Here is a 25342-nt window from a genome sequence, read left to right on the forward strand (position 1 = left end):
CCTTTTGATCAGTAAATAAAATTTGGACTTTATTACAAAGTAACAGCAGTGTTGTTCTGAACATTCAGTTTATGCATAAATTAAGCACAAATCACACAGGACATTCTTCACCTTTTAACTGTAATGCTGATATTACTTTTATGGTGTTGGACATCAAGTACAAGTTCATCTCCAGCCTGAACTGGGATGGGCTCATCCAGAACAACTGCAGCTTGTTTCCAGTGTGAGGACTCATCAGACGTGTTCAAGCTATGGTCTTCATCTAGATGGATGTGATACCAGAAGGGAATGGCAGTGACCCGGCCAGACTTACAAATTTGTACCTAAAAGTATTTAAAATAATGATCAGTTATACTGCTTTGTTCTTTGAAAAAGGAAGTAGTTCAAATAATTTCAATCCTTTTCAGAGACAGCTGCAGACAAATAAATCCGGTATTGAAATGTTTAGCTCACAGGTGCAATTAAGAAGCAGCGCTGCAGAAGAGTAGTCAGATGGACTTTGGGCTCTAGAACTCACCTTCACTTCTCTGCTGGGGCTGTTCAGCAGAGGGTTCATGAGATCCAGCCTTAAAAGCTCTGCTGGCTTGCTCAAGGGTACACAGGGTAACGTGGAGAGATCCAAATACACACGAACAGGTACCTGAAAGTATAGACCAGAACTTCAGGCAGCAACAGCCATTACAAAGGGAAAAGGTAGTAAACTTAATCATAACACTAAAGTTGCCAGGCATTACTGGAATGGCTATCAGAGATAGACAAAATGCAAAATACAGCCCTCTAATCCCTTTTGAAACACTGGAATACAGTTGCCTGGGAACAGTAACAGCAGAGTCATTCTTCTGTACAATAACGAGGACAAAACTTCCCTGCCAGTTCTAAAACAAACATCACCCATTTTAGTTTATCTCAATGTCCCTGTGTGGTCACAAAAACCTCTCTTGATAATTTCAACAGTGTTATTTTATAGTTCACACCAAATCTAAACAGCTAAACAGCTGCAGTTTTGAAACCATGCCTGGAAGCCACTCACCAGCTTCTTACCTTGAATTGGTTGATGAAAGGGGCTATATTAAACCCCAGGGTTGGTTCTGTTCCTTGAACAGCACTTTCCAGCAACAGAGACTCTGATTCTACAAGCATCCCATATACCAACACATACTGTGGGAAAATCTTCCCTCCACTGTGAAGTAAACACCTGGAAAATAAGAGGGATTTCACCTGTAAAGCTGATCAATCAACAGTAATGAAAGAACAGGAAATACATTTAAGAACGGCACACTAGTTCTTCCTCTGAGGTCAAGTGCTCCTAAGCATAACGTGCCATCACTAAACACAAAGGTTAACACTAATGTTTCCCTAGGCCCACAAAAGGGGATAAATCCATTTCACACTTAGTTACCCATTTCCATTATTTTACTTCTCCTCTCCTTCCTTCCCACTCCTCCTGCTGTGAGGAACAGCAGCTTTGCTGCTGCCTCCCTGGCTGTTCTAACACCACGGGTTCGTCTTTTGGCAGGACCAGTTTGTTCCGACAACCGTTTGGCATGTACACGAATCTGGGCTTTTCTAAACTTGCACTAAAAGCTACCTTGGTTATTCTTTGTTATCCTGCAAACCTCTGACAGACCAAGGAATATGATCATCCGTATTCTTCCATTAAAAAAAAAAATAAAGGAATCTGAGATGGTGAAATCTCGATGTTTCTTTAAAAAAAAGTAATGTATACAATGGTCATGCCAGAAACACTGGGAGGTTCAATCCAAGGAAAAACCCTTTTTCTACAGAAGACACATAACAGTTTACATAGTTACAAGGAACATTCTCAAAATTTTTCAGGTAATTACAGATTCCTAGGAGTATTTTTGTCCTTTTATACTGTACCTGGATATTGCAGCCTTTTCCATCACTTCCTGCTGGACTAAACCTGATGTCTCTATAACATCCAAGATAATAATACTCCACAATTTGTCTGATTTGGGTCTCTGTAGCACCACACTTTCTTCTTCTAAGTGGCTGAGCCAAAACTCTAATGTTTCCTTAGGGAAATGGTTTGCTTCTGCAATGACATGAAGTGCTGCCTGATGCTGATCTTTCTCAACAGAACTGTAGGCTCTAACTGGTCCAAGCTTGCCAGCTATAATCGGCAGGATAGAGAAGCCTTCAGATACATCTAAAATGTACAAAGCATCAGGATCCACACTTAGAGAGCTTGTGTTTTGATTCTCTTGGAGGTTTATCCCGCTGCCATGTCCATCAACGTCCATAGAGTGCAAGTCCTTACTTGGATTTAATGACAGCAGCACTTTGCTCATGGCAGCTTTAAAGCATTCGTGGTAGGCTATGTCATTCAACAGGGCTATTTCTGTGGATTCCAGCACACACACTGGAGTGCTGCCATCCTGTTTGGTGCTTGTCTGAAGTCCAGCCAGAGCATTACATAATTCAGCCTCATTGCCCAAACTCAGCGTGTCGTCTCTGTCACTGAAATCCATCCCGCACTCTGAAGGCAAAGAAGAAATCTTCTGGATCTTCAAGTAGCAGTCTTGGCAGCAAACTTCCATCATCACAGTATCTCCAGTCTTCACAGAATAATCTTGGCAAAAGAGCACAAAAAAGTCGTGTGAGTTACTTTACAGATACATCAATGAAGGGCCTTATGGTGCTTGAAACAAACCAACCAACCAACCCACCCACCCCAATATCTCATTTGTCCATATCTGTGCCACAGTATGAGGACATCAAGGCATCAGAGTGTGCAGAGCAGGGTGACCAAGATCGAGAAAGGCCTCAGGGGAAAGGCTTATGAAGCGCAGCTGAGGGCACTTGTTTTGTTCAGCCTGGAGAAGAGCAGGCTGAGGGAAGATCTCATCACAGTCTAGAACCCCCTCAAGGGTGGCAGTGGAGGGGAAGGTGCTGATCCCTCTCAGAGACAGTACATGAGGAAATGGAATGAAGCTGCATCAGGGAAGTTCAGATGGGACATTCAGAAAAGGTGCTTCACCCACAGGATTATCAGTCACTGGAACAGGTTCCCCAGGGCAGTAGTCACAGCATCAAACCTGCCAGAGCCCAAGGAGCACCTGGATAATGCTCTCAGACAGGTGATTTAAATTTAGGTAGTCCTGCAAGAAGCAGGAAGCTGGACTCTACGATCCTTATGGATCCCTTCCAGCTCGAGATATTCTAAGATTCTAGGAAAAAGGAAAATAAAAGATGGGTGAATAGAGAGGAGACACTGTTAAAAATTACACTGCCAATGCCTGTATGTGGAGAGTATTCAAGTTGAATCCCACATGGGGCAAGGGGTAGGTAGGAATGTTTAGTTTTGGTTTTGTGGCAGCAGCAGCTAGCAATTCCTACCTCACCTTGCCCTGCTTCCTCTCCTAAGTTGCAAGTGAGCCAGTCAGTATCCCCACTTTTTGGAGATGCTCCACAATGCAATAAATTCAATACAGAAAAAAACCCCAACTTAGTTAAAAGCTTTCTCCCAGATCTCATCTGCTTAACAGCAAAGTCCCACAAGCAAGCCCTGATGAAGGGACTGTGCTCTACAGACCACAAACATGATCAGGAACCACCTCTCAGCTACCTGCTGTTGAACTTCCAATCCTATTTAGACTTCCTAATCTCTGAGATAAGCTAACTTATCAAAATGAAAAAAAAAAAAAACCAAACCAAAAGGAAACCAAGTTAATGTACCACAACAAGCAAACCCACAGGACATACCGAGGAGGCCCTGCACAGGATACACAGCCTGTTCCCAGCAAGTTTCCTCACTGGGACTTGTAGATAGAGAATGCTCATCATCAAGCTGCAGTACAAACCACACCGCAACAGCATCCAGTATTCCTCCTTCAGTGACTGGCAGGCTGAGCTTCCAGGGCTTTCTAGCTGCCAGGCTTTTCAGCTCCTGACCAAAGCAGAAAGAGAAAAAAAAAAAAGTGGGGGAGTTTATCTCCATAAATGAAAATTTGGTTTCAGTAAACTAAATAATCCAAAATTTCTGCACCAATCCATGAGGGCACCCAACAGAAACTTGAAGTTACCAGGCCTCTACAATACCAATTATCATCATTAGTACTCATTAGCACAGGAACTGTCTTCCCACATGCAAGAGCCATTTCCCACAAGGACAGCCTGCATCTGTGAGAAGCAAACATGCCTACAACTAAGAACAAACACATTTAAACCCACTGAAAACTGCAAGAAAGACTTCAGACTGGCAGGGCTTGCCTTACAAGAATGAATAAAAACAAAGCCAGGCTTTTGGCTGAACTCAAATCAATGCTCAGGCACATGTTTCACTTAAAACCTGTGTTCAGTCAGTTCTACAAATACCGTGTACTGTGAATTTGCTCAAACACAGGCTTGCAGAGTCATTATAAAAACAGGAAGTCAAACATCTTTGAGGGTGTTTTATCTGCTATCTGGGCTATGTAGGCCTTGTGTAAAAGCTCAGGCATGTACAATCTCACTACTGGGACGACCTTAAGGTCTATCCTAAAGGCATCATTTATAAATTCTGCAATACTCTACAAAGTTTTGAATATGTAACCAAAATTAAGTATTTTTCCATGTACAATTTATTTTTCTCAGGAATTACCTTCTGCTACCAACATTCACAAGCACAGAAGGACCAGCACTAATGTTTTAGTTCCAGCATAAACCAATCAACAGGAGGTCAAGCACAAGGGCCCAAAGGGAACCAAAGGTTCTCAGTCACAGCCATTCTGCTTAGTAATAGCCCTTCCAAAACATTCATCAACTTCCTGATCTGCTCATGTCAACACTAGTTCTCTTTACATTTCAATCTTAAAATACACAAGGCAAAAGAAAAGTTCATGTCCTGCTCTGAAGACGGGACTAGCTGTCTCTTGCTGGGTTTCTTATTCTTCCCTCTTCGTTCTGTGTTCTCCAACAGCTTGTCTACAAGCTGTTTTTACAACTGAGATGGCTGAACAATGGGCAAGTTAAAATTACTGAATGATAACAAAGCTCATAGTAAGATGTCGCTGCTCTTCAATACAAGTGCTTTGCTGCCAGTCATCCTTTTAGTACCTCCTCATCTAGTGAAGGAAAGAGCAGTCAGTTGAAGCTTTGCTGGCATCAAGCTCCTTGAAATAAGACAGCAAGAGCAGAAGCATGCATCTGGTTCTTGGTTTCTGGGGAGCTGGAGAAGTATAGAAGTGTATTTGATATTAGAAGTATTCTTCCTGAGTACTCCTCAACATCAGCAGGCCCAAGGTCAATCCAATTCAGTTTTCCGTGCCCTCTGCTATGCTGCTTAACCCATACTTATTTCTCACATTTGCCACTTTATAAACCTTCTTTTATTTTTCTGCCAATTACAGATTTAAACAGCCGTAGCACATCAGGATGGCAATTTATCAAGTAGTCTTGTTAAGAGAGAGCAAAGGAAAAAAAGCAATGGCACAGGAATAGGCAGAAAAACCCCAAAATGATTTAATGCCATACATGTCCTCTGAATGAGAAAGACCTACAAACAGAAGGAAAATCTACAGCAAAAATACAGTGATTGAATTTCCTACGTCTTGATCCACAATTTCTCACATATTCCACACCACAACTTCTCGTGAAGGGTTAGGAAAAGCCAAAAACTGTAACTGCTGGCAAAAACACAGTTCCTTTAGGGCCTGAAAGTGAGACTGAGCTTTAATTACTGGCTGCAGAGGTAAACACTTCCCCTGCCAGTGGCACTGATCTGCTGCCAGCAAACATGCACACAGGCAGCACTTGGCTGGGTGCAAGTGTAATTACAGCCACACCTCATTCCCCTGCCTGGGAGGGACTGAGCTGCTGCTGCTGCTAATAACAGCAGTAATAAAGTAATCACCATAAAGCAGCTGCTTTTTTTGAAATTATTATTATTTGTGAATTTTGACTTATTATTTCTTTGATCTGTACTGATGTCTTTGAAACCTCCTACAACTCAGTTTGAAAAACACTGTTGTACTGTATCTTAAGCCATCTTCTCAGTTCTGCCAGTTTAGGTCTGGACAGTTAGCATGAGCAGAGTAAATGCAACATCCCTCTAGTTCTTTGAAACAGGAGTTTAGAAAATAGGTCTTACAAACTTACCTTACTAGTGCTAAGTGATTTCTTACCTGAATTTCTGTTCTTAGTTAGTAATTCTGCTACTGTTTTTAAGTTTAGGAGGGTCTTTTCTTATTACAATAGGAACAAAGAAATTTTTTTCTCATCTTTAGCTGCATTGATTGAACATCCACATATGGCCATGACACAACATATAAAAAAAAAACAAACCTCAAAACAAAAATCCATGCTGAAAGTTACCTACCAGTGTTTGGAACTGCCACATTTGCCCAGTGACAAAGTAACAACAAACAGTAACCAAGGATTCCCAACCACATCAGTGATTCATAACAGAGGCATTTCTTCCTTTTTACTTACAATATCTTAACATTTCATGGCAGGAGCACTCCATTAGTCTAACCAAAACTACAAAGGAGCACTTCGGAAACATGAATTAAAGAATAACACTGTTCTTTACTCTTTAAAATTATCTTTACATGTTTGCCAGCAGGCAGATGCTTAAGAACAGACATCTCTCAGATGAGAGCAATAGTTTCTTATTGACGCTGGAAGCAGAAGCAACATCAGGTCACAGAGATTGCTCCCAATAGTATACTGAAGAGCCTTGTCTTATTTCATTTTTCATCTCAGGATGTCAGACAAGCCAACTAGGAAAAGCTATTGATTTAGAAACTGCAGCTCCTGGCCAAGCAGCAGCCAAGAATAATTTCATTTATATAACAGAATCTATTTTAAGCTCTGACTCAATGCCAGCTCCTCACCACAGGTCAATGAGCAAGAACCACACCAGAGATCAGATGTATCATCTTTTTAGCAAGCTCAGCTGCAGGGGCTGCACTCCTTGCCTTCCAGTTCAGGCCTATTTAGCATACACATACAAATGTATTTTGTGGTAAATACACAAAATTAAGCTACTAGATTTTAGAATGCCCTATTACAGAAATACCCTAAGATACAAAGGAGCTGAAGTGTGGGATCAAATGGTTGAATAGAATAATTTCTTCATCTCCTCTTTTACATTTACCCACTAACATTTACATTTTTATGCCAGATGAAAAAATACAGCCTTTCTGCTGTCTTCAAGAGCTTTGTGAAGACTGACTTTAGAGAGATAAACTAAGTCAGCTCCACAACTGCATACATCATTTAGGATGGACCTCTTGCATCCTTCCTTCCCCTCCCTGTGCTGAGGCTGTTTGATCTAAAGGTGAGGTAGTTTACGAAGTTCCCTAAGCTATGCCCAATAAACAAAAAAAATCCACCTTCAAAAAAAGTACAGACTGTCATCTGAGGAATCACATCACCACACAACCAGACAAGCATCAAAACCAGCAGAGGATTTCAGAGCAGCCCTGCCAACTTTGCACTTGTGAACTGTTCTGAAGTTGAACCCAAAACCAAATGACATATGGGACTTTGGCTACCATAAAAAGATTACTTAAGAAAGGTGTAAGAAAAATCATTACCTGCAGATCGTTGAAATCTACTGTCATGACTTGACAGGGCTCTGTCAGGGCTCTGTAGCCTCCAGGAATACGACTGAGCTTCTCGGTGGTGTAGGGCTCCACAGTTTCCTCTGAGCCAGCAGCAGCATATGTGGGACTGAAGAACTGCACTGAATTTGACAAGCACACACCAGCAACTTCTTGCAATCCCACTCTAGGAGCAAAAGGAAACAGAGGAGAAATTAAATTCCAAGTAATTTGACCAAAAACCTAAAGGAAATTCTCCCTAGGCTGACTAATTATTTTTAAATGTACAGACCGCTAGAACAGTTTAAAAAAATGAAAACAGTTCTGTGGGGTTTTTGTCGTGTTCAGAGCAGCTCTAAAGCACAGAAAATGCACCTCACTTTCAAGAATCAGAACTGAATGCTGTCACCAGAAAGAAAAAGTACAATACATATTAAGAATTTCACTACATCCTATGAAAAGAAACCCAGTACCAATCAGAGCACAAGCAATTAAGCATAACTTAAAATTGCTGACAGAATGGGACAGAACACAAAGTAGAAGATCAGATCAGGCACAGAAAGATGGCTGTGATATGCAAGATTATCAACAATTGGACTGAATGGGGATTCTCTCAGCAAGATGAATCAGTGTTTGATGATAAATTAAACACACTTTTAAATGTACTTCAGGAAAAAAAAGTCAGGTATTCATTCAATTCTGGGCTTTATGTCTACTTCTAATCACTCAAAAAAAAAAAAGCACAAGAAAAAGCTCAAAGAAAAGTTGTATTAATTGTTCAAGGCAGAAACTGTGCTAGATTATATAAAAATCATGAGAAAACAGATACTTCCACACTGCTATTTCATTAGGCCTCCTGCTCAGAAAAAACATCCAAACACCAAAGCTCTCCCGTAGATTGTGAAAACACTTGAGGAAATGTGAAGGCATGAACATCAGAATAATTCAAAGAAATCCACATAGTTTAAATCTGAGAACAGGCAAGTGTTTTACATAAAAACAGGACTTGCTAAAATAATCTTAAATATTTTTACTGGAGCAAAAAGGGATCTCAAACTATAAAGGCAAGAAATGTAAAAGTGACTTTTTTTCCTACAGCATATAATTAATTTGTGACAATCACTTCAGTCCTGCTAATCACCTGACCTTAAGCTATTAAAATGGAACATCAATTCAACAATCCAAAGTTAACAGCAAATTAGCTTTCAGTGTATTTAAATTTTGTAAGTAATGGTCAATGCCCAGTTTCAAGGCAAAACCTCTTTTAATTGATGAATAATTAACTTATAAAAGAAACTATTTTGTGACCATCTATCACAAAAACTTCTTTCTCTTTCTGGCCACTGTCCAGGTCTACTGCGTTAGAGAAATCACTGATGCAGCCCAGCTGCTTTTCATCCAGTGCACTGGAGCTCCTCTAGAAGTTAGTATTTTCTCTAACCTACAATCATATTAATCCTAAATAAAATACCCCAAATCCAAACCTCTCAGACAGAGACTGTCTCCATACAATGATATTGTTCTGAAATATTGGAATAAATATGAAAGTAATTGATACACAGTCAGAACTGGTCTCAGCAAAGAAACTCTTACTGTATGCCAGTTCAGAATTAGGCAGAGGACGTTCAGACAGATAAAAACACCTGGGGTGATCAACACTTAGGCTTTACAGGGGTTAGATGCAGGGTTAGATACAGGTATGGAGCAGATTATAAAGAGGGTAAAATGAGATGAAGGCCAAGCATTAATCCAAGAATCTCCAATTCAAAAATCAAGAAGTAATTTTACTAGGAAGGAATCAAATTTCCTTAGCATGTGTTAGAGGCAGGTATTTCAGTGTAACTGTATGACTAACGGGTTCAGAAAATCTGAACCTAAAGGGGTAGGCGAGGTGGGACAAAAAAAAAAGAAAAAAAAAAGAGACAGCCTGGAAAAGGGGTGGGGATGGTGAGAGCAGAATTTTTTTTCATTAAACCGATAATCAGCCATTCAAAAAATAAAGAGCAAAGTAAATGAGAAATGGTCAACAAAAACAAAGTCTCTCTTCCCAAATAAAAATGTGGATTCAAGCTGTGCTAGAGTTTAAACACACCTGTGATGTCTACGTATCTCTTTGCATTCCACTGCCATCCCAAATATTGTAGCACTTGCAGGAATAACTCTGCCATAGTCTCCAGCACTAATGTCTTGGTTTTTAGGCTGTGAAAACATGAACAGCAACATGCAATGAGAAAATGGCCTATTCCTACCATTACTGAAAAGTCTAAATTACATATTAGTGAGCCATTCAAGTGATAGTCATAACATTGCTAAGTTCTTAGTGACTGGTAAAGTCACTACTCTTTGGCATTCTGTTACCAATTAAAGGAGGTTTTTAAATACAGTGTCTCAAGATAACAAGTCATCAGCTTTACTCTTCAGTCTACTACTTCCTCTGTGTAACTAACAAAATGCAGATTGAAAAACAGTTAGACTACACTGAAAGTAGTAGTCCCACATTTGAGGACTTTTCTGGTATGCATCATTCCTGTACTTAACACTAGAGGTCATCAGTTTCAACTCAGTACAACACAATACGTTTCAGCCAGCTAAAACTTTTTTTTTAAATGAGTTGGAATCAAGGGAAGGACAAAATAAAGAGAAGTCCTTCTGTTAGGATGAATATTAGTTTAACAGAGATTAGGCTTTGTAAGACTCCTTGTCATATTACTTTGCTTAATGTACTAGCAAAACCACAAAACATAAAGTAAAATCTAAGACCCTGTGGAATTGCTAAGTCTTCCAAAAAGGTTCAAATCAGCAAAAATAAATTAATTTATTTACCAAATTATAATTGAAAGTTCCCAAATGTAACAATGAGAAATAACTCTACCATAATTCAGCACTTTCTGCCTAAACTGGCTTTACATTTAAAATCCACACAAACCCTTTTGCTGTTACTTACAAAGATGGAGACAAAAATGATTTAAAATAAATGAATGAACAATGATTAAGAGTGAACCATCTGTGATGGAGGAAGGTTACATCAGGGAAACATGCTCTGCAAATACATGTTTACTCAGAACACAGAGCTCACAGTACAATGTAAGTTCTGCCTCACTGCCACTCAGCAAAATCAAATTCATGGAGCAAGCCCAGATCCCTCATTTTTAGCATACCAAAAGGAATGAAGTATTTACAAGACAACTGTTTCTCATTCCCATCTGTCTGGAATGTGTGCACATGCTCAGGTACCCACACCACCTACCTTTGGTTGTAAAAGCAGATGTTCCCAAGCATGTATCAAGCTCTCCACAATTCCTTCTCCAAATAAGCCAGCATCAACTGTTTCTGTGACAACCAAGGAAACTCTAGACATGAAAAATATGATGTATAACAAACACTCCTGTCAACAATCAATCATTCTTTTAAAGAAAAAAACCCCACCATACCAGTATGAGCTCAGAGCAAAACTTTTACCAGGAGTTTCAGTACATGTAGACAATTTAATTCTTCCAAAAAATTATGTGTTTTGAAATGTCAGAAGTTACTGAAGATCAAGATAAAAGACAGCAAATACTGAGCAAGAATTTACAGTAAAGCTTCTTGCTCAGCATTATAAATAAGTTGTGTGGGAAGAATCTAGACAAAACAGGAAGATGTTTCAGCCTGGGCACACAGCCAATGATACTGCAGAATATGTATTTTGTGCAATAGTATGTAGTCATGCACATGTATAAAAAGGAATTAAAATCTCCAAAACTATAATCAAAGCACAAAAAAATTCCTATACAGACTAACAACCCTAAAATCTTAAGTCCTCTGGAATTAAACAAGAAAACATATGGCATAATAAGAGGAGACACTTCCAGAACAGCAGTAATTTATTTATTAATAGCTGACATCTAGTAACTCATTATACACACTAAAGGGATACATGTATTACAGTAGCTCAGCTGATTAGGCAAGCCAATTAGGCAAGGCTTGATTGGCCTAAACCAGGAGCTTCATCATTTCAGACCATGAGCCTGTACCATCACCGTAACTTTATTAAATGTTAGTAATTCAATCCTATTCGAAGGCTGCAGAAGTGAACCACAAGATCTTAGAAGTATAAAAGTGTGTTAAAATTACTTCTATGACATACTAATCTAATTTTTTTCCCGTTGCTGCAGTATCATTACATATGCCCCAAAGCTCCCACCATCAAAGAATTAAACTCCTTAATTGATGACATTGTTGGTCTACCAATAGAAATTAGGATGATCTGAAGAACATGTTGTCATTTCTGCTCTTTAAACACATAAAAGATACAGAGAACCTTCTCACATTATGAGCAATATCACAGAAGTGTTACTTCCTGTTTAGGTCAGAAGACATTTCCTATTTTCTTGAAATGATGAGCAAACTCAAAATACCATCAAAAGAGAAAGCAACAACGTACCTTTCAGGTATGTGCTTTGGAATTTCTATATCAAGTGACTTCAGATGCAGAAGTTTGATCTCTCTTTCCATATTATTTGCTGCCACCACATCACGGGCAAGTTCATACATGGTTTTGGATAATTCGCAGGCATAGACAGAAGATGCTCCCGCCTTTTTTGCAAACATACTGAAAAACAAGAATCAGGGGTTTTCCCCTCTTCCACATCTGCTTCATATTTCTACCAGTTCAAGTCTAAAAGCCATCCTTAGATTAACTGGTACCTCTTGTGTGAACACTGATATTGCACAAGTTGATACCCTCTTGATATGTAATCAGCAAAAAAACCACCACAGTTAGCATAAGGACACTCCCTCAGCTATGCTGAATCCACTCTTTACAGTCAATATTTAAATAACATTACAACTTCAAAACCCACGTGAGTAATTCAATTTCAGCAGCACTTACTGGCACAAAAAGCATCTGCAACAAACAATAAAAAACAGTTCAAAAAATACTACTACAGACTCATTGGCTTCTGAAAGCCTTGCTTGCTTTTTAAAGTTCTGTCTCCATAAAAGGATCAAAGCAGTTGCTTCTTCCACTCTCAGCCAAATTTTACCAGGGAACCAATTATTTTCTATTAAATTCCTGTGCAACGTGCATTGTGGCATACCTCAAAATTCCTGTTCCCGTTCCAATATCCAGGACAGATCTGCTCCCTGAGTGCACAGCCTTCTCAATGGCCCTGAGGTAGGTGAGGTTCCTCTTGGCATCGTTGAGCATGATGAAGTGCCAGCGCTCCACCAGCCAGTTTGCAACGCGGTAAAAATTCTCCTTGGCGTCAGCAAAGTCAGGGTTGAGCTTCACTGCTTTATGAAAATAGCCAGCTGCTTCGTCTCTGAAGCCCATTCTAAGAGCAAGAATGACAAACAAACGGAAAGTATGCATGCAGCTGTGAACATCTGAGGGTCTGTAAAGAGGTCTTATAGCAGCTAAAAGACAACAGAAATATTTTGTGTTAGCTGCAAAAATTATCTTTTGAAACACTGCCATTACTTTATGAAAAAGAATGATTTATAGCTTTACATCAAGCCACCATAAAATGCAAAGCCAGCTCAGAAACACCATTGTGTGCAGCCTTCATCCACTACTGCATCTTCTGACAAAGTAAAACAGGTTTTATTTACAAGAATTCACTGCAACAACTTGACAGCAGCAGCTCTGCAATCTAGTCTCACAGATACTCAACTCAAGAGAATGTCATAAACTCAAGAGACTTATATAAAACTGTGGGTACTCTATTTAACTGGAACGCCTGCAAAACCACCAGATTTTGAGTGGTCAGCTTTTGCATTAAGTACCAATTTTGAAAAAAGAAATTCAAAGAAACCAAATTGTGACTCTGAATCAAGTTTCAATGATACCTACAGCGTAATCTCAAATCAGTCAGCACTGAAAAAAGCCCTAAATCTATCAAATATTTGTATACATTTTAATACAATGCTCAGAGAGGGGTTCCTTTAAAACAAAGAAATTACAAAAAGGAAACCTAACTAAAACCACCTGGATTATGATCTATGATTTAAGTCTTAAAATTCCAGTCTTAGAAGACCTGAGCAACAACAAAACATGTTGGCTTTTTTCTCCCACTTCTGCTGTGATTAAAAACACTTATTTTAGCATTGGCTACTCTTTTTGAGCTATTGTAGACAGATTTGAAAGTGTCTGTATTCACAACATGACCCTTACTAAAACTGAATATACATCACTGCAAACCTGAAGAGATGTTCTCCCATACTGTTACAGATCACTTCATCATTGGGATACAGTTCAAGCGCTTGCTCATAGCAGTTAAACAGATCTTGAATCCGTGCCAGAGAATCCAGTTCTTCTGCCCACTTAAAGAGAGTAAACTGAAATGTTTCCTAGAAAATAAAGCACAGACCAGTGAGGCGCTGGGAGTTGTCAGAACTAGGGAAGTGAACCCTGAAAACACCTGGAGGTGTCCTGACATACACTTGGACACCCACAGACGAGGATCAGCACTCAGCAGTGTTTACTGAGAGCCTGCATGTACATATTAATGCATGCTCCAGACCTAACAAGACCCTGTTTTTATTAAATGCCATTGACACACAAAGACTAAAAGATTCTGTGAACTCCCTTCATACAGAGCTTATTAAAGAAATCATTTGCCATCCCAATTACTACTTATTTTCCAATTCTGTCTTCAATAAAAGCAGAAATCAGTTACACGTAAAAAATCACAAAACATGTCACAAAGACCTCAAGAGAATTAGAATAAATAAAATTCCAAGTAATTCAAAGAGCACTTACTTTGACAGTAGTTTTTAACTCAGGAGCTAGATTGAGTACCAGGAGATAGTGAGCATATGCAGTTCCAAAATCCTGGTTCTCCAGGCAATGCTGAGCACTCTGCAAAGATCTGGAAACCAATTCCCGTCTGCTGGCTTCTCGGCCACCCCTGTGGTTAGAGTGAAGTTTGGCATTGGAGTTGGGCATTCTGAAGGATGTAAATACTCACTTATTCTTAAAAAAAAAAAAAAAAAGAAAAAGGTCACACATACTATATACTGTAGGTCAAAACATTTGTACACAAAGTTGACAGATCAAAAAACATTTCAGTTTTCACTGGCGTTTAATAAAGACATCTCTTCTCCCACCAAGTCCTAAAGATTCAAAAACATCTAATCTTTACGCTACTGATAATTCCATCAGCTCTGAGTGCTCACCATTTAAAAGTCAAGTGTGTACCACATCTAGGTTAAACGAGGTGTTCTGGAAATAGACTACATTTTTGGCTTTGTAAAATTTATTTTCATAACAGACATTTTAGCATGTCTCTGACCAGACAGTCTGGCACACTGGCAGTTTATGCACTCAATAAATTTCACAGTCAACCACAAAATCTGCAGGCTAAATTTCTTCTCCTTGAACAACAGCATCTTCACAAAGCAAAGCCTCATAGAATTAATGTGTTCGCAGTTTATTTTACACAAGGCACCACGGCGATTTTTTTCCCCTAAGAAAACATTAAAAACAGCGACCAGAGCCAATACCCACATTGTTATACTTGCCTGTGTTACCGTTGTAACTTTTAAAGGTACTAGGGTGAGCACGGCTATAGTATGTAAAGACGGGTCCCAAAGCTGAAGAACACGAAGGTTTTGTGGAGAGGGACTGCAAGAAACACAACAATATCAGGACTAGACTTTTTCTTTTCTGTTTTCTTAAAAATACAGTAAAATAATATGAAAAGGCAGACCAAGGCTTGGCCGCGGGAGACGCAGAGCCGGGGAGGCCTCGCCGCTCGCACTGCGGCCGGGGCAGGGCGGCCGAGGGGCCGCAGGGCTCCAGGCGCTGCCCCACGAGGGGCTGCCCCGGCAGGCCGCGGGGGGAGGTGGGGGATTCCCCTGCTCCCGGGCATCACCTGCTCCAGGGCCATCCGCCATCTGCTCCAGGATCATCCGTCACGGGCTCCAGGATCATCCGTCACGGGCTCCAGGATCATCCGTCACGGGCCGTGCGCGGAGCGGCGCTCCCAGGCCGCGGCCACAGCGCTGCCGGGCCGGAGCCATCGCGCAGGCGCCGGGCGGGAGTCGGTGCGGCGGGTAAAGGTGTTTCCATTAGCCGCGTCCTTTCTCGGCCCGCATCCTAGCCTCTGGAAGCTGGCGATGCAGCTCGTGCTAACGCAGGGCTGTGGAAGGGATCCGTAGCCATGCCCGATGCGGTCCTTTGGCGGTCCGGGCTGTTCAGGGCTTTTCGGCTAGCATGGAAGAGCCACCACCTTAAACTTTGCCCAGCGCTGTGTACGCACTGCCTCCCTCCACTGCCCTGTAATCACGGTGCTCCTGATTCTTTAAGTTTTAGTTCCTCTCTTGGTAAGTTCCCGAGAACCTCAGAGGAGAACAACACAGGCTTTAAGTCATAAACAAGCTTTTCTTGGACCTTTGATTGACAGCTCTGCTCGACAGCAGCAGATCGCGAGGAGCAAAATCCCGAGCTTTGCTCCACATCTCAAGTTCCGTATCCTGCTCCCTCCCATGGCTGTGCCACCGCTTACCTTCCCTGTGGAGCAGTCTGCTCCGGGGAACAGCCCCATTCAGAGCCCTGGAGTGCAGCTCTAAAAAGGCAGAGTTCATTCGGTCGTGTCCTACTTCTGGGACAGGAACAGGCCGTGGCATTGTTTACTAATTATGAAGTGTTTGGAAGCTGCTCATCTCTACTTTCCCGTTTTAAAGCATGAATGCAGCTCTTCCATGCTCGTATAGCTGTGTATATTGTGTGTGCCTACCCTTTCAGAAACAAATGAGCGTTGTGTAAAAATGCCAGGCCATCATTTTGAGCAAGATGAAAAGAGCACATACGGAGTGGGAGCATGAGTCTAAATGGAACACTGTAGCAGCTAAACTGTAAGCTGTGCTAGAAAAAAAACATAGCTGGTAAAGCACTTGGGCTCAATGAAGTCCATGAGGATGTGCAAGTCTCAGTATCAAAAAGTATCAAATACTTAATATGAGGATTGAGGTCCGAAGGAGGATATAATACCTTATTAAATCAACTTGTTGATTAGTACCAACAAGCCTTGATTCAGTTTTGAAAAAAAAAAACAAACAAACCTGTGAATTTTAAATTAGTTACAGATAGGGAACAACTTTCTTGAACTTTGGCTTAATTATGCTTTCCAGCTAGACAATGACAGTATAAGGCAAAATGTTAGCACCTCTGGGACATCACGAGCGAGATGACAGAAAAAACACAATGCAATTATCACCTGTGGTCAGTGAGGTGTAACAAGAGCTGGACCATACCAAATACTGTAATGGGCAATTATCTCTGGCCCTCCATGGTTCTTCAAACTAATTCAGCTGTATTTTTTTGTCAGAGCAAATAAATGCTAGCGGGTAGCATAAATTCTTTATAGGGCATATTTTAAAGCATAAATGAAATAGTACTGTGTGCCAACTTGACACATTTGTGAAGATTACTAAAATACAGCAGTGTAAAATCCTTGGAATTCACAACAGTCCATTTATTTCAAAGGCTGGGGAGGATACTTGCTAATTTCATACTCACAACTTTTTGATGGAACACATCAGGAAAAAATGGCCTCAGGATACAATGCTTTGTAACACTGAAAAAACATACAGCTTTCTTTGCCAACCAAAAATCCCCAGGACTAACACAAACATTCAATTTTTAAAATAATTTTTATTTGAGTGCAAGAAACTCCACACAAAGCATGGGACCCCACTACTTTACAACACTTCAGTGAAATTATAATAGGGAAAATAAAATAACTAAAAACAGCCATGAAAAATATTATTCTAACTTTAATGCTGAAGACAACTACAGAACTAAGTAAACAAACTATCCATGGAAGGCATACCTATACTTGAAATACTGCTCCAGTAATCTAAACAGAGATAAGGATTGTTTGTTATTTGTTTAAGGTGGTTTTCTTTTTAAATTGATTTTTGAGTGGCATAGAAACTTCTCAGCTAAATAATATTAGAAAATAGGTATCAGCAGATAATGTGATCTAGCAGGTGGAACTCTTGGCTGAAAAACTGAACATTCAGGATCAGCTCTCAATAACCCCTCCTGGTCTGCTGTGATTTCAGGCAAATCATCTGTATGTTTAGGTAGCATCTCATTTGGAGGGGCCACACTCATTTTCAGACTGCTTTCAGAAACTACACTTACCCATAAGCCTTCATGTTAAGCTCCTTCTCCCTGCCCCTGCCTTTACATAATTCTGTTTTCTTGCCATCCCTATCTACATGAACAATGAGGTCATTATCTAACCCTTTGATCATGAAATTCTGTGTTTACTCACTTGAGCTCTGTGATTGCTGCCAGATGACTAACACACATCCTCAGCCTGGTTTCTGAAGCAGGCTCTGAAGTGAACAAGTATTAAAAAACCCAAATGTTTGCAAAATTGAATACTTCCCAATATACAGCTTTATGAACAGGAGTAATTAAAAATAAGATTTGTAAAGAGCCCACCTATTTCCATACTTGACTTCTCTAGGTCAGTGCTTGGGGTCATACAGAAAAAGCTTGATAGTTACACCACCAGTTATCTTCATCTCAGACATGCAGTTTAGGCTTTTCTGTGGGCCCAACAATAATACATTTATTTTTTACCAAAGATCATTGCTTCAAATGGAGAGGGAACCCAGTTTGCCAAAATACAGAAAAAAAATAGATTGAATTGACTCCCAAAGTAGACACTCATGACTAAAATATATATACCCCACCAATCATCTGAGAAAGTCCCATGAAAGCACTCTGAATTGCACTACTGTCAAAGCATTGAAACCATGAATTATAGCTAAATTATAAACACAAATATAACTACAAGCCTTTGCTGCCTTCTTCATGAATTTCCTAACATTCTTAACTGAAACAATTCAGCACTGAGTGGTCTTCTCAAGGTCTTGCTGTTGCCACAGTTCTTGTTCACAATACTGTAGTAGTTTATTGAATAAAGACATAAAGGTGAGTCTGTATCTCCTTTACTGAGTATTTCACATGCAGACACAAGTGGGATAGGGTAAGCAACGCCAGCCTTCTCAGCTGGTAGACAACCACCACCGTGGCCAATTTTGGATCAAGGAGCCCATGTGCTGCTCTGTGCATCCTCCCTCTGAGAGCCTGCTCAGCCCCTTTCCTAAAGCTCATAGAGGTTTCCCTGAGGTGCAGGGGGCCCAATGGGTGGTACAATCATAGAACCATAGAATATGCTGAGTGGGAAGGGACCCATCAGAATCATTGAGCCAACTCTGGCCCAACACAGGACATCTCAAGAATCCCACCATGTGCCTGAGAGCACTGTCCAAATGCTTCTTGAGCTCTGTCAGGCTTGAGGCTGTGACCACTTCCCTGGGATGCCTTTTCAAGTACCCAACCACCCTCTGGGTAAAAAACCTTTTCCTGATACACGAAGTACACCACCTATGACTCAGCTTCACGCTGTTTTCTCAAGTCCTGTCATTGGGTACCACAGAGATCAGTGCCCGCACCTCCTCTTCCCCTCATGAAAAGCTGAAGACCGCAATTAGGTCTCTCATCAGTCCCCTCCAGGTTGAACAAACCAAGTAACTTCAGCCACTCCTCATATGGCTTCCCCTTAAGGCCCTTCACCATCCTCATAGCCCTCCTTTGGATGCCCTCCAATAGCTTAATGTTTTTTTACTGTGGCACCCAAAACTACCCTCAGCACTCGAGGTAAGGCCGTCCCAGTGCAGAGCAGGACAATCCCCTCCCTTGCTCGGCTGACGACGCCCCCCAGGACAGGGTTGGCTCTCCTGGTTCCAGGGCACTGACTCACATTCAACTTTCCATCGACCAGGACCCCCAGGGCCCTTTGCACAACGCTGCTCTCCCGTTCCCCGGGCTACACACAGAGCCAGGGCTGTCCCGTCCCAGGTGCACGCTCCTGCACTCGCCCCTCGCGCGGTTGGTGATTGTCCATCTCTAATTGCCGAGGCGTCACTGCGGAGCACAGGGCTCTCTCTGCTAGCCGTACCTGCCCCCGTTCTCCGCTCAGGGACGCCCACAGCGCCTCAGCTGAGTCCCCTTGCCCGGAGACCGGACGCACCGGCGCGGCCCCGCCGTCCCGCCCGGTGCCGCTGCCGCCGCGGGGAGCTCGGAAGGGGCGGGCCGCGGCCTCTGCCCGCCCCGTTCGGGCGTGTCCCGGCGGGGTTGCCGGGAGGGCGGCTCCGCTGAGCTCGGTTGTCTGTGCCCGCGCCCAGCTCTGCGAGGGGGGAGCTGCTGCTCCGTCTTTGTGGCCGCGGCTGCGGAGGGCGGCGGTGCTGCGGTTCGCGGGGAGCCGAGCCCCGGCGCGGCAGCGGCGGCAGCCATGGGGCTGCAGCCCCTGGAGTTCAGCGACTGCTACCTGGACAGCCCCTGGTTCAGGGAGCGGGTGAGAGCCCACGAGGCCGAGCTGGAGAAGACCAATAAGTTTATCAAGGAGTTGCTGAAGGATGGGAAGAACCTGATCGCCGCGACCAAGAGTGAGTGGCGGGGAGTGGGGGGAGCTGCGGGGGCGGCTGCCCGGCGCCGGGAGCTTTCGCCTTTGAGCCGGCGGCGCTCGCCTTTGTGGCACAGAGCTTTGCACTGGCGTTCTCCAGCCTCTCCCTTGGGTTCCCCATCAGCCGCTCGGAGACGCAGGTCCTCTCCAGCCCTTCTCCGCGGATGGGAATAAGGGATAGAGGCAGTGGCAGCGCTGGGTGACTCCTGTTGCATCCGCCCGGTTCCTGGGCCGGGCCTGGCTTCTGTGTTCGGCGGTGCCGAGCCCGGAGCAGCCCCGGCTGCCGTGTGAAATCCGCCGGGAGGACTCGGTCCCAGGTGTTGCTGGTGCGCTGCAAGCTGCGAATCGTGTACCTGACCGTAACCGTGTCGTGCCTGTGCATTGCAGCCTGTGGAGAGGCTGCTGGAAAATACCTCTGTCAAAAGAAGTGTGTTCAGGAATTATCGGCTTTAGTTTTGTGCTGACAGCGCTGGTTACCAGTTCTATGCCTTTGGCCTCTTAAAATGTGTTTTGTTATTTTTGCGTTTAATTGTTGAGTATATACATACTGTATATTAATAGTTAGCTGTAATGTGTTTTATGTGAGAATCGTGGTTTTTGCCTTGAATAACCATGTTCATGCATGTTCTTAGTATTTTTTGTTGGTTTTTTATTGTGCTAATGTATTTTTAACATTTAACACAAGACACAGTTGTGTAGTCACCTAAATATTTAGTAGGGTGATTTGTGATACCATTTTTTCAAATAAACCACTAATACAGTGCTCTGGCAGTGTGTTCTCAGAAGTGTACAGCACCTATGGTATGGTAAACTTCTGAAGCCAGGAAACCATACTGTCAGGATGTTTCCATTAAACTGAGAGGGTTTTGGCTGGTGGTTTGATCAGTCTAGCTGCCTGGATATGGTGAAGTTTTTAAAACCAGACTTCACTCATTTCTATAAATAAAAAACACTGTTTTCTGTTTTTGTCTCTGGTAGAAAATGCTATATCAAATGTCATTTGTCTGTAACTGTTATTTTTTGGCCAGTTATCATTCAGTTACTGCAAATAGTGATCTTGGAGGATTATTCAAAATCTATGACTTGAAGTGTCAGTATAAATCATCTTAACTTGGAGTATAAAGTAAAAACAGTTATTCCAAAATTGGATAAGAACAATAGAGGAAAAAAAATTCAATTTATGTTCCTCAAGCATCTAGACATTATTTTGGTAACTGCTCCAAGCTCTCAGTTGCTCAAGTACAGTAATGTATACATAAGTTAATTTGAAAGTGTGGAGCTGGCTATGGTGAGGAAAGCCCTAAAGAAATGAGCACTCTGTACACAGCTGGCTGTCCACAGCATACCAGAATCCCGTGCTGATAAATTGGCTTTGTGTGCCCTGCTCAGGGTGCTTTCCTGTGTGTGGTGGAAGCCAAGTGTGCTGGCCAGAGCCACTGGCCTGAGAGGGCTCCATGAAATACTTTGGGCTAGTCCATGAGGAATATATAGAGAGGCTATCTGAGACCCTGCCTGGTGTTCAGGTCTAAGCACTGCCTTCCTTTCTGAGATGACAGTCAGAAGGTTTATTCTTGAGTTTAGTTGCTGTATCTTACTCTAACAAACATGTTCAGCATACTTATTTGAAAAGTACAAACAGGTTAGACCCTTCTTCCCACATTTCAGGTTTCTGCAGTTGCCTCTCCTCTTTAGAGTGCCCTGAGTGACAAGTTTGAAGCTGAGTTGCCTTCCACTGGTGCTGGTGAAGGAGTGCCACTGTTCAACAGATATTTAAGGACAAATTGAAATAGAGGAAGCACAAGAAGCCCAGTGGTTACAACCCACTAAAACCCCGGTGGTTAGGGCATTGGCCCTTCTTGTGTTTTCAGAAGAAAACGTTATCATCTAAATTCTTTGAGGAACCTGATTCGTTTGCTGTCAGGAAACCAAATGGGATTAGTATTTGTTCCAAAAACCAGCTTGAGAAGTGATCTAGAAACAATGAGCTATTCATTTGTGTCCAAACTGAATTTTCTGCACAAAGAGTCTCACTGCAATTTTGCAAATGTGATAATAAAGCAGGGTGTAGTAAGCTTAGATGACTGCCTCTTAAACAACAGTTGCTGACAATTTTTAGAAAATTGTTTTAGCCTTTTGAACAAAAAAAAGTTATCTTGATAATAGCTAAAATGTTTCCCTGTTTCTAGAACCAGGTAAAATATGAGATTTGCACCTGGTGTAATTGATATGTGAGTGTGATAAGCTGCTCTGAGAGGTGTGTAAAGTAGAAAACATAGTAGGTGCACTATTGTTATTGAATTTGTGAGAAATGTGTAATTTGTGGGACTGCAATAGACACTGTCAGCATTTCCCTCCCTTAGAATTTATTCTTTATTTCACTTGTAAAGCTGGCAGCAAACGTTATGGGGATTCTTTAGGTGTGAATAAATGATGCAATTGAATAGATCCCTCTTCCTGCCTGACAGACAGCCTTGTAAGTGACTTTGTTGCTGCCTGCACTGGGTTACGTTTTGACAGTGGTAGCAGATACTGCTACCACTCCCTCTAATTCATAGGAACTCTCAGTGTCTTGCAGGGCACAATAGTAAAATGATGTGGATCCTCTCATTGGCTCCTTTCCCTTTGTCTCTTCAGTCGTATGAGATTGTATTTTTCACCTAAAACTTAGAAGAATTGATTTTTGGTAGTACAGGACTATACTACTTAAAAACGAGAGCAAATGAAAAAAAAAAAAAAAGAATTTGCATTTTTAAATTGTTGAATTTTTGAATTTCAAGAGTCAAGCACACTTCAACTGAATCTTTACACTTTAAAGTTTCCATAGTTTCAAGAATGTGATAGAAAGATAAACAAGAGTGACTCAAAGCTGTCTGTTTCCTGTGTAAGGCTTTGAACCACTGAGTTGTCTAATTGAAGCTAAATATTGGAAGGATAAGTAAACAATAGGTGGTTCTTCCTTTTCTCATGACAGTTAGATGTGTTTTAAAAGGAGTACAAACCCATTTTTCCTTACTGTCACTAATCAGTAAATACAAATGGTATACACTTATGCTTTTTAAAATAGAAATGTAATATTTCTTGGGGGATTCCAATTCAGTTAAACAAGTTAGGATCAATAGAGTTTATAAATAACTTCTGGATGGAGGTAGTTGTGCTTCAGTGAAAGTGAATTTAAAGGTGCCTGATAAGAGAATCCTTATTCTGAATCATGAAAGAAATGTAAGAGGTTTAGTTCTGAGCTCATAAAAATCTGCAGTGCAATTTGTTGGAAGCTAAAGAATAAAACACTGCATAAATCCTATATATTTAGTTTGAATTCTTCTCCTTGTGTTGATCCAACTCTAGGTCTCTTCACATGAGTGTGAGATTTTTGGGGGGCTTTTGAAGATATTTTTTGAAGGTTTTTTTTTTTTTATACCTGCAGCAGGAGCTGTCACTGCTAATGAGATGCCAAGTGGAGAAGGAAGAGTCAGGATGAGTACAGGTTTTGGCCCTCTCACAGGCCTTAGCAAAGGATACTCGTGAGAGCACGCTCACAGCTGTTGCATGTGCCTGAAAGCAGAGCCTCCCCATTTTTGGATTTAGGCTCAAATTGGAGCAGAATTCTGTTTGAGCCAACTGCAGTAACTTTGTGATGGGCTGGTGAAGACAGAAGATGGATGTACTTGGTGCAGTGGGCATCCTGGCTATCCAGTGCAGCCCAGTATACTCAGTGATGTTTCTTATTGCCATTTTCTTTTTGTGTTTTCCATGGAAGAGTTATTTCTTGCACTCTTCCAGACAGCATACAAAATGGCAACCAAATTTATTCTACGTGTAGAAAGAGTTTGTTGGAGTATACAGAGTTACTGATGAGTATTTGCTTTAACAAAGATGACTGAAGAACTTAATCCCGTCCCATGCCCCAGTTTGGTATCTGAGTTGTCCAAACCCTTATGCTTTTTCTTGGCCAGTTCTCTTGGTATGTGGTGGTGGTTGACCTTCCAGACACTGGTCTAGTTAGATTTTAGCCTGACTTGGTGTATATATTATGTAAATATAAAAGCTGTGGTAATCTACATAATAACACCACATAAAAACCTCTCAGACCACTTGAGCTGTGGTGCATTTTTTTCTTAAGCACTAATTGTCTATTTTTTAAAGCTTTCTTTAATATAATCTGCAGTTATGAAACGTGTAATGTGTGCCAGCTTTCGAAGTCTTAGGAATTTTTTTTTGGAACAAAAATGTTCTACAGTACATGTAGAATCCCAGTACATGTCAAAGAAGTAAGATAATACCACTAGTACAGGTCTTATTAGTAACTTCTAGACAAGAAATAGGCATTCACTAAAGATTTAGGTAGAATTCAAAGGCTGAATAAAAACTTAATGCCATTTTTGCTTAATGGGGAAGGGTGGGGTGGGTGTGTGCAAAATTTCCTAAGTTAACTGAGGTTATTTAGGGCTCTATATTTGATTATTTTGCCTTGAATTCAGTGAGACCTCTGAATTAATAAGTCTTTACATTTAGCATTTTAGAAAGCCATTTTATTTTTTAATTAGTAACTCACACCCAGGCTTTATTTCAATTGTAAGGCATGCTTTAGGTGTGATAACCATAAGTAAATCAATGTTCTGTATGAATACTCTGAGATTTAAATTTGAAATATACTCTGCTAGGGCCATGTTAGATAAAAATTACTTCAAGGGCAGTATTGCAAAGGCTACTGAGCTGTATATACCTTTAAAAACTTCCACCTTTCTATTGGAAGTGTTTCCATTATTGAGCTCATTAGAAAACTAAGGCAAACAGGTACTTTGGGTCCCATCTAATAGAGATTTCCCTTAAGAAAGAGCTGCTGATAATAACGTAATAAAATGTTGCTTTTCCCTTCCCTTCAATATAATTGCCACAGCTGAGGCCTAATTAACTATGACAGCACTTTATTTTTTGTTTTTTCATTTCTGCTTGTAGATAAAGTTGTTTCTGTACAAGGACCAGGGAAATGCTTATATTTAAGAAAGTACTCTAAAGAGCATTTTGTTTAGCTCCACCCCAAGTAGAGCATTCGTCACTGTGTCAGTAGCTATAAAAAGTGTCAGGCTCATTCTGTGGAAGATGCCAGTTTGTCAGCTTGAATCTCATTTCTTCAGCTTGAATTACTAACTAGCTCCATTACTGTCTTTGTCCTGTAGATGTTCCACTGTTCATTTTTTTTTTTCTGTATTGAAAGCAGAACGTTGTGCTACTGAACATCTGTGATATCAGAAAATATGAAAATTCATGAATTTATATGGATTTTCTCAGTTCTGAGAGATGAGAAAAACTGTCATTAAATGAAGTGAT

General features: G+C 41.2%; 2 protein-coding genes across 3 annotated transcripts in view; one reads left to right on the plus strand and one right to left on the minus strand.

The window, feature by feature from the left end:
• Positions 1 to 2: 2 nt before the first annotated feature.
• Positions 3 to 16010, minus strand: PRMT9 (protein arginine methyltransferase 9). The gene is made up of 14 exons (XM_038135803.1): positions 15404 to 16010; positions 15051 to 15153; positions 14290 to 14502; positions 13729 to 13877; positions 12626 to 12862; positions 11971 to 12138; positions 10795 to 10897; positions 9640 to 9746; positions 7542 to 7734; positions 3727 to 3910; positions 1882 to 2593; positions 1042 to 1195; positions 518 to 640; positions 3 to 323 (listed from the first exon to the last, which is right to left on the minus strand). Exons 3-14 carry the CDS (start codon positions 14473 to 14475, stop codon positions 108 to 110), a joined length of 2532 nt encoding a protein of 843 aa, XP_037991731.1. The 5' UTR covers positions 14476 to 14502; positions 15051 to 15153; positions 15404 to 16010; the 3' UTR covers positions 3 to 107.
• Positions 16011 to 19696: 3686 nt separating this feature from the next.
• The window catches only part of ARHGAP10 (Rho GTPase activating protein 10), a 137946-nt gene continuing 132300 nt past the window's right edge, over positions 19697 to 25342 (plus strand). For both annotated transcript variants that reach the window (XM_038135804.1, XM_038135805.1), the window contains exon 1: positions 19697 to 19997. In XM_038135804.1, the coding sequence (XP_037991732.1) occupies positions 19844 to 19997 (154 nt within the window). In that variant the 5' untranslated portion in view covers positions 19697 to 19843. The remainder of the gene's footprint in view (positions 19998 to 25342) is intronic.

The sequence above is a fragment of the Motacilla alba genome, chromosome 4 (genome assembly GCF_015832195.1).
Source record: "Motacilla alba alba isolate MOTALB_02 chromosome 4, Motacilla_alba_V1.0_pri, whole genome shotgun sequence".
NCBI lineage: Eukaryota > Metazoa > Chordata > Aves > Passeriformes > Motacillidae > Motacilla > Motacilla alba.

Coding starts and splice junctions, on each gene's coding strand:
- PRMT9 (XM_038135803.1), bottom strand. CDS start 14,475: ATGCCCAACTCCAATGCCAAACTTCACTCTAACCACAGGGGTGGCCGA. Junction 9,747..10,794: donor ATCTGCTTTTACAACCAAAG/GTAGGTGGTGTG, acceptor ATGTTTTCACAG/CCTAAAAACCAAGACATTAG. Junction 324..517: donor GCCCCAGCAGAGAAGTGAAG/GTGAGTTCTAGA, acceptor AAATACTTTTAG/GTACAAATTTGTAAGTCTGG.